Here is an 8,882-nt window from a genome sequence, read left to right as displayed (position 1 = left end):
TTGGACAATTGAAAAGTACTTCGGGGAACTTGCTATCCTGAATATTTAGGTATTTATCCTGAGATGTCTCCTATTAGAATCTACACCTTCATGTTCTCATTGAGTATTTCATTGTATGGAAAGAACAGAACAAGTGAAATGTCTAGAAACATAGTACTGGAAAGTTGAATTGCACAATTTCTTGAGGAGCTTTGATTTCTTTTCCCTTCAAATTATGTTACAGAAAAAGGTATTTCCAAACCCAGAAACCCCGCATAGCCATACCGGATACACTTCACTAGGTCAATGCACTTCATTAGTTCTACTGAACTAGAGATTCACATGAATACAACTCAGGAGCACACTCTAGACTACCATTTCCCGTTCCTCTTGGGAGCTGGCTCTTCCTTCACTGCAGGCATTCATCCTCATAACACACTCAAAATATGCTAAATTTCTTGACCTGTTTGAAACCACATCTCAGAGGGCCATCGATGAACTTAGCCCACGTCGCCTTTGCATGGTGTGAGGAGAAGGGTAGGAGGTGGATGATTAAAATGAATGGGATCAAGATGGCCATTCTCGATTTTAACTTGCAAGGATCAGCATGGGCAGGTGACATCCTCCGACTCCTGATTTTTTAGGGAATGCTCTTTTAGAACGGCCACTGCGCTTCATTGCGGAAGAGGCTATTACCCTTGACATCAGTATCTAAAACCATAATATCATTTATGTAAGCAGGAATAATTTCTTGAATATCCTCTTGCCATTGACAAGTGATAAGGACATGGCCCTTCCTATAAGAAGATTCATATTCACAGTCTGACATTCTAGCTCCTCTCGTTAAATTACAATACACCCCTTCTACTAGTTGCCTGCTCCTGTGACATTTCTTAACTCCATTCTTACAAGGCACAAATACGTTTTTACAGATCTTTTGCAAGTCCTCATATGCTGTTTGGAGGAAGAAATGTTCTCTGACACAACGGAATTTGTCGTGAACATTTTTCATCTTCATTTCATCAGTACAGTAGTCTGGATCAATTAGTGGTCTTTCAGGATCGATAATCGTACGTCTTTGGAAAGCCTCCTTGGTCAGAGGTTTGGCAGGTCCTGAGCTGTGCAGTTCCTCCAAGTAATCTTCAAACTGTTCTATCTCTTCCTCTGACTTATTGAGACCGACACGCAAAATCTTAAATTGTAGTGGCTGCAGGAGCAGAAGCAGCAGAGCCAGGGGCCGCACGGCGATCAGAGTCGGCATGTTCTCCGGGGGGCGGGGGGGACTAGGAGAGAGAAGGAGATGGGGGCCCTGCACCACCGTGCCTGCTTCTGCCCCCCAGCAGCACGTGTTCATTTCTGGCACTTATTGCTGTTCTGCGCTCTAAGCCTTTGGGCAATTTTCCAATTGACAACTCGGCATATATTTCAATATTCTGAAACATGGACTGAAAAGTAGCCTTCCCATGCCCCTAGTCAGTCTAGAAGACTGTGGACGTGGGAGGAGAAGGGGAAGGAAGGAGGGAGAGAAAGGGAGAGAGCAGGAAACAAGGAAGGTTGAGGAAGAGAGCAAAGGAGAGATGGAGGGCAGGACAGCAGTGGGGGGAGAGAGGCGGGGAGGAGGCTCCTGGGTTGCCGCCCTCTGGAACAGTTGTGTCTGTCCCCTTCTTAGGAGTTGTGAACTTGCACTGCAAAGAGCCGTAAGTCATCCTCCCTCCCCTCCCCCTGCTGTCCGGAGGAAGATTCTTCATCTTAGGACTCGTCCTCTGGCTCATCTCTGACGGTAGCTGCCCTGGGAGAAGGGATCAAGCCAGGAACCTTGGGTCAGAGCATCACCGTCTGCTGCTTCTTTGTGTGTCGGCTTTCACCACGACCTCATTGCCGGGAGCTGCTCGGTCCACTGTGCAGCCTCCTCTGACCACTCAGGTGCATCACTTACCTTGTTGTGTGTGTGTGTGTGTGGTGGTGGTGGGGGTTCATCCTCTCTTGTTCTCTCCGGTAGACTTCCTGGTTTTGCTGTGACCAGGTTTCACATCCCTAATCTCCCTCCACCCTGTGTGCCTGTTCGGCAGTTATGGTAACCTCACCATCAGAGATTTCAGTCCTTACTTTCCGGCCTCTCTGTGGGTCTCCCTATCTGTTCACCCCACAGCAGCCTGCACCAATATCCCCCAGGACTTTAAATACACGTGAGCAAGTGTCTTTCCTACGCAAATGTGTAAAACTGAGATGACTTACATTTTTAAAAAATTGTACTACTTTAGGGGCGCCTGGGTGGCTCCGTTGGTTAAGCATTTGACTCTTGATTTCGGCTCGGGTCATGATCTCAGGGTCGTGGGATCGAGCCCCGAGTCGGGGTTCCGCGCTGAGTGTGGAGCCTGCTTAAGATTCTCTTTCTCCCTCTCCCCACCCCTCCTCCCACTCTCGCACTTTCTCTCTCAAAAAAAATGGTCCTACTTTAAAAAGAAATGAAAACATCGAATTTGGTACATACTGACGAAGCATGTTATTACTAAGCTTCATGGTCATGATGTTAAATAATTTATAACTTCCCTTGCAGGAGCCTGAGCAGCAGTAACACGTGTCGTGGGAATTGTGCCCCATTGCTAGACATCAGGGCATTTAGTCGGCCCTTTAGTGCAAAGTGTCAGCTTTCAAAGGGAACTCCTGGGCCTAGCTATCATTTTCCACTTCTTTTTCTTTCTTTTTTTTTTTTAAGATTTTATTTATTTATTTGACAGAGAGAGACACAGCGAGAGAGGGAACACAAGCAGGAGGAGTGGGAGAGGGAGAAGCAGGCTTCCAGTGGAGCAGGGAGCCCGATGTGGGGCTTAATCCCAGGACCCTGGGATCAGGACCTGAGCCGAAGGCAGACACTTAACGACTGAGCCACCCAGGCACCCCTCATTTTCCATTTTTATTCCAAATCTGGCTGTTAATCATGAACTCTCCAAGGAGGCTTTCCTCCCAGAGAAAGGTAAGTACCTTAGGTACCCTGGAGAGCAGGTTTCCAGGCCTACCTCTGCCTGTGGCCTCTTTACCTCGTCCAGTCTGTCTTGTCTGTGCCTCAGAGAATGGATGTTTCCAGGTCTGGGCTGGAGAGATCCTAATATGGCGGGTACTGGCTTCCCCTAAGAGCACAGGAGCTTGGAGTGGAAAGGGAGAAAAACAGGTCTGAGCAGCTGAAATACATACATTCTTGGGGTCACCCCAAAATAAAATAAAAATAATAAATAATAATGGCTGACGTAATGAGCAGTGATGTGCCAAGCCCTATGCTAAGCACTATATATATATATATATATATATATATATATATATATATATATAACCATTTTCATCATCCAAACAACCTTTGATAAACATGTTGTCTTTTAGTATTGTTTTTGTTTGCATTGTAATTAGCATCTCTTTGTGAAAGGAGGTTGCTTAAAATTTTACCCTGGCTCCGGCAGAACCCTGGCTCAAGCCCAGGTCACAAGTCTTTCTGAATGTCCACATCTCTGCTCTCCACTGCAATTCTATGGCCCTCATCAGCCTAGTTTCCCTTCCTGAGGCTAATGTGTACTTCCTTCTCCATACTGTCTTTGTAACTATCAGTAGAGACTAACAGAAACAGAGAGATCACAAAAGTGGCCAGAACTAGAACTGTCTTCGAACCACTAGGGTGCTGTGAGAAATTGGCCGCCGTGCCACGGAGCCTATCTGTGCTGTTGCAGGAGCAGGGTCCTGGGTTGTCTTACTCCTCCATGCCCTTGGCAGCCTGAGGGATTCTCTAATACTCGTAACCCGCACACCCGGACTGACGTGCAGATGCAGACGGAGAGCCTCTGATTCCACGTTGGATGCAACCCGTGTGTACGTGAGTAGAAAAAAAATCAGAGAATGGAGGGGTTAAAGAAAGGCAGATGTTGGGGGACACGTGAGCAAGTGGAGAGAACAGGAAGAGTGAAGGCAGGAGAGCAGAGAATCGGACTGGGAGGAAAAACTGGCGGTGTTGTAAGAGTGGGCAGTCTTGGTGTGACCAGATTCAGAAGCCCTTCCTCCCGTCCCTGCTTGCACACTCTCATCAGACTCCCCCAGGGAGTATTTTCAGGAGAGTGAGCCCGTTGTGACTGTCCAGGGAGCTCAGCACACAGTGCCATAAAGGAGAGCCTGGAGCCTCTGCGGCGTCTTGGGCTGGAGTGAACAGGACAGCAGGTGCATGGACAGCAGAGCTCAGGCTCTTGCTGAGGACACGCATCACGCCCTGCCTGGGACACCTCCTTGGTTCTTATATCTTAAACTTCTTAATCCTTTATTTATGAATTCAACTTGTAGTTTCATGCTTGTCAAAATCCTTTCTCAGCCGAAAATATATGCATTTTCGCTTCTATTCCATTTTGTGACTTTTATGGATTTTTTAAAAAAACTTAAGTCTTTGACCCATCTGGAATTTATTTTGAAGTATAGTGAGAGGTGGGTTTTGTTTTCACATGATTTGTTCATAATCCCAGTACCAGTTATTTGGGGAATGAAATCCATTCTCTCACCTCTTATGTATGTATGTATGTATTTAAACAATTTTTTTAGAGTCGACGCTTAGCCGACTGCACCACCCAGGCGCCCCTCTCACCTCTAATTTAAAAGTTACCTTATATATTAAATAATTCTGTTTCTGAACTACCTATTGTGTTTTGATGATAGTTTTATCTATTCCTGGGCCAGTAATATGCTTTTACTTATTTTCTTTTTATAAAATATTTTAATATCTAATAAAACAACCCCCATGCATTCATCTGCTTGTTCAAAAGTTAGCACAGAGAGGACAGAAAGTAGATGAGTGGTTGCTTGGGGCAGAGGGTACGAATGGAGATGAGCAGTAAATGGGCAAGACAGACAGACAGAGACAGAAACAGAAAACACAGAACAGGGACTCCTGGGTGGCTCAGGCGTTAAGCGTCTGCCTTCAGCTCAGGTCATGATCCCACGGTCCTGGGATCAAGCCCCGCATCAGGCTCCCTGCTCCGCGGGAAGCCTGCTTCTCCCTCTCCCACTCCCCCTGCTTGTGTTCCCTCTCTCTCTGTCAAATAAATAAATAAAATCTTTAAAAAAAAAAAAGAAGAAGAAAACACAGAACAGATGGCATCGAAACATGCTCATAGGATGTTTCTTAAGTTTTTGCCTGGAAGCCTCACAGCAGAACCACTTGACCTCCCTATGGGTTACAGATTCCTTGGTTTTTCCTCAGACCTCATTAATCAAAATCTCTGTGAATGGGCCCATACATTCGCACTGTTAACAAACGCACAAGGTGAGTCTTAGCCCAGGAAAGTTTGAGAAGCACTTCTTTAGTATACATAAAAATGTAATTTATGATATAAAAAACATCCCCAAATAGTGGGGAAAGTGTTAGGCCTTTTCAGTAAATGTTTTTGGGAAAAAAATGAGATGCATTGCTTTCACCTTTTGGCTATTGTGAATAATGCTGCTTTGAATATGAGTGTACTCTGATTGAGTCCTACTTTTCCTCAGTGCTTTGAAACTTGCTTGGGAGGGTTAGGGAAGCTTAGATTTATAGGCAGGGAAGAGCCTGCGAGAACTTGTGGGTCCTGAGCTTCTTCTATGATGCAGGTCCTGAGTCCCTGATCAGGACTCTGTATTTAACCACTATTTTTACCAAAGTAAAAGATTGACATGAGTCATAGGCCCCTTAGGTAGACAAATACATATTTCAGAGAGATTATTAAGTTGTCTTTTAAAAGTAGATCATTTTTAAAATGCAAGATTTTTAACAGATCTTACAATGAGGCATCAGTGGATTCCGATCATATAATAGTTATATAGCCTCAGTCACAAAAGGAAAAACTAAAAGTGTATCTTTCAAATTGCCAAAAATTATGGGCAATCATGCATTTGTGATTAGAATGAAAAAGTTGGCAAATATAATGCAAAGCTTTAAAAAGCTGATAATTTCCCCCTAGTTTTAATAGGTAGAATTCTATTAATTTATATGGAAACATGGACAGCAAGCTTTATTTAATAGAGACAAAAATTTGAAATTTGAAAACATAAATATCCAAAAATTATAGGAAAAGTTAAATTGGGGGCGCCTGGGTGGCTCAGTCGTTAAACGTCTGCCTTCGGCTCAGGTCATGATCCCAGGGTCCTGGGATCGAGCCCCGCATCGGGCTCCCTGCTCCGCAGGAAGCCTGCTTCTCCCTCTCCCACTCCCCCTGCTTGTGTTCCCTCTCTCGCTGTCTCTCTCTCTGTCAAATAAATAAATAAAATCTTTAAAAAAAAAAAGTTAAATTGAGTCTGATATGTTCATAAATATGATAAAAACAATAATAACCATTGCGATAAGAGCTAATATTTGAGATAGTATTCTATAGTCATGGAATTATATATTCTTAGGATGGATTGTTTTCCAGAATTTACATATATATTAATCAATGAAATTTTAAAAATATGACATATTTTTAATATTATACTAGTAGGACTGTCTGGTTACAACTTACAGAAGTACCAAACAAATTAACTTAAACATAAGAGGAACTGTATTAACTCACAGAAAACAAGTCCAAGAGGCACAGTGGGATGAAGAAATGAAGTCCTTCGCTACAGTCTTGTTTTCTCTCCTGCTCCACTGTTTTCTATGCTATCTCCATTCTCATGCAGGGTCTCTCCATGTAATGGCAGAGAAAATCATTGTCACCTTTATAGCCTACATTAAGGGTCAGAGTAGGAAGTGTCCTGCTCTCCCACTTCCATTCAATCTAGAAAATACTTTACTGATTGGCTTTGTTCCTGTCATATGCATAAATCCAGGAATATGGGGTCCTCCGATTGGCCAACCTGAAACTCATGTCCTCCTTTGAGAAGGAAAAACAAAATCACAGAATTAAAACTCCAGCAGAGGAGTGCCTGGGTGGCTCAGTCAGTTAACTGTCTGTCTTTGGCTCGGGTCATGATCTGGGGGTCCTGGGATGGAGTCCCACATCAGGCTCCCTGCTCAGTGGGGGAGTCCCCTTCTCCCTCTCCCTGCCGCTCCCCTTGCTTGTGCTCTCTCTCTCTCTGACAAATAAACAAATAAAATCTTAAAAAAAGAAACTCCAGCAGAGGGGCACCTGGGTAGCTCAGTCAGCTAAGCATCTGGGATTGAGCCCCACGTCGGGCTCCCTGCTCAGTGGGGAGTCTGCTTCTTCCTCTCCCTCTGCTCCTCCCGCACTCATGCTCTCTCTCACTCTCTCTCAAGTAAATAAATAAAATCTTTAAAAAAAAAAAAAAGGAAAGAAAAACTCCAGGAGAATTCCAATTGCTGACAGAAGGGTTATTCCCTGCAACACAAGAAAGGAATGGAAACCAAATACAAGAGTAGCAAATGTCCATTACCAATGGCCGGGAGAAAAATAAAACATTAAATTATATCTACAACATGATCCAAATTAATGGAAATATAGATTACATGGTGGTGGAGGGGGAGGGAACCAAAACAAAACCTCAATAAACTATTATTTCTGAATGGTTGATTTCTTATTGTTATCTTTAAAGCTGTCTATTTTTCGAATTTAAAATAAGTAATCCTAAAGAAATGTCACTTAAGAAATGGATTTTTTAAAGAGCTGGCTTGGGCACGTTCTTAAATGTTAAGTGCCAATTTCTCAGATTGCTGCATTTTGATATCAGTGAACTTCCACTTTTTTCAGCATCAGGAAAAGTCAGTTCCTTAGTTTGAGTGGTTAAGCAAAGATAAAACCTCAGTCCTTAGAATTAGACTTACCTTTATGAGTAAATCCCAGAGCATCTCTTAGTTGAATTCAGTAAGAAAAATCTAGCCACCTTCACATTTATACTTTCCATAAACATTTTGAGGCAATATTTATGCTTCTAACCTTTACTTCGACAACCAAACTGAGAATGATGTCAGGTTGAGAAAATCTAGAGAAAAATGTGATTTTTGTGGGTCATAAAAAGATCAATGACTTTCTTTTCTAAATCCAACATATCTGCACCAAAACCCCAGCTCTTAAGGGTGGCAGTAAAACTTACCTCTGTTAGTATTTTAAGTGTCTTCTGCCTTTCTTACTTAATTAGGAAAGTCAAAGTATCGGAAGTTGTCCTGGTAAAACAGAAAGTTCAGTTGTGGTATGTGGGTGTTGAGTGGAAACATCACAGTTTTTCTTGCTGTTACAAATTGTCTTGATATGGAACATAGTGTTGTTGTTGCCTCACCTTCTAGATCATATTTTTAAAACTTAACACAAAAGCCACTAACATCCCTTGGAGCCATCAAGACCCCAAAGTATGACAATTTCTTGTGCTATGAAGAATTTCTCTTTCATCAGTGTACTGTTTATCATGTGTGTGGGAGAAAACCACCTAAGGCTGAGGAAATAACTATCTAAAAGGATCAGAAGATGGGCGCCTGGTGGCTCAGTTGGTTAAGTAACTGCCTTTGGCTCAGGTCATGATCCTGGAGTCCCGGGATTGAGCCCCGCATTAGGCTCCCAGCTCAGCGGGGAGTCTGCTTCTGCCTCTGACCCTCCCCCCTCTCATGTGCTCTCTCTCTCTCATTCTCTCTGTCTCAAATAAATAAATAAATAAAAATCTTAAAAGGATCAGAAGAAATAGTGCCTAACCCCACTAGCCAGGCTGGATAAAGTAAAAATTCATGGGGCATTAGATAGAATATTCAGGAAGGTCTTGCCTCAGTAGTGGGGAATAATTAGCCCTAGACTGTGACTGCTCTGCACCCACCTAACAAATCAAATGGATCAGTGTGGTTCCAAATAGCTTGTGTGTATCCCAGAAAAAAGTTCAAGAAGATTTACAGGAATACAAAAATATTCTTACAAGGTAAAATTTAAACATCTGGCATCCAATCAAAAGTTACTAAGCATGAGGGGCACCTGGGTGGCTCAGTC

At 43.1% G+C, this 8,882-nt stretch overlaps 1 protein-coding gene across 1 annotated transcript; it reads right to left on the bottom strand.

The window, feature by feature from the left end:
• Positions 1–231: 231 nt before the first annotated feature.
• On the bottom strand, positions 232–1,734 carry RNASE9 (ribonuclease A family member 9 (inactive)). Its single transcript, XM_006731393.2, has one exon. The coding sequence runs from the start codon at positions 1,331–1,333 to the stop codon at positions 635–637; it is 699 nt and encodes a 232-aa protein (XP_006731456.2). The 5' UTR covers positions 1,334–1,734; the 3' UTR covers positions 232–634.
• Between the last annotated feature and the right edge of the window lie 7,148 nt (positions 1,735–8,882).

The sequence above is a fragment of the Leptonychotes weddellii genome, chromosome 9 (genome assembly GCF_054177405.1).
Source record: "Leptonychotes weddellii isolate Sample4059 chromosome 9, ASM5417740v2, whole genome shotgun sequence".
Classification (NCBI taxonomy): domain Eukaryota; kingdom Metazoa; phylum Chordata; class Mammalia; order Carnivora; family Phocidae; genus Leptonychotes; species Leptonychotes weddellii.
The sequence above is the reverse complement of the archived record's forward strand: the minus strand, read 5'-3'. Positions and strand labels throughout refer to the sequence as shown.

Coding starts and splice junctions, on each gene's coding strand:
- RNASE9 (XM_006731393.2), bottom strand. CDS start 1,333: ATGAACACGTGCTGCTGGGGGGCAGAAGCAGGCACGGTGGTGCAGGGC.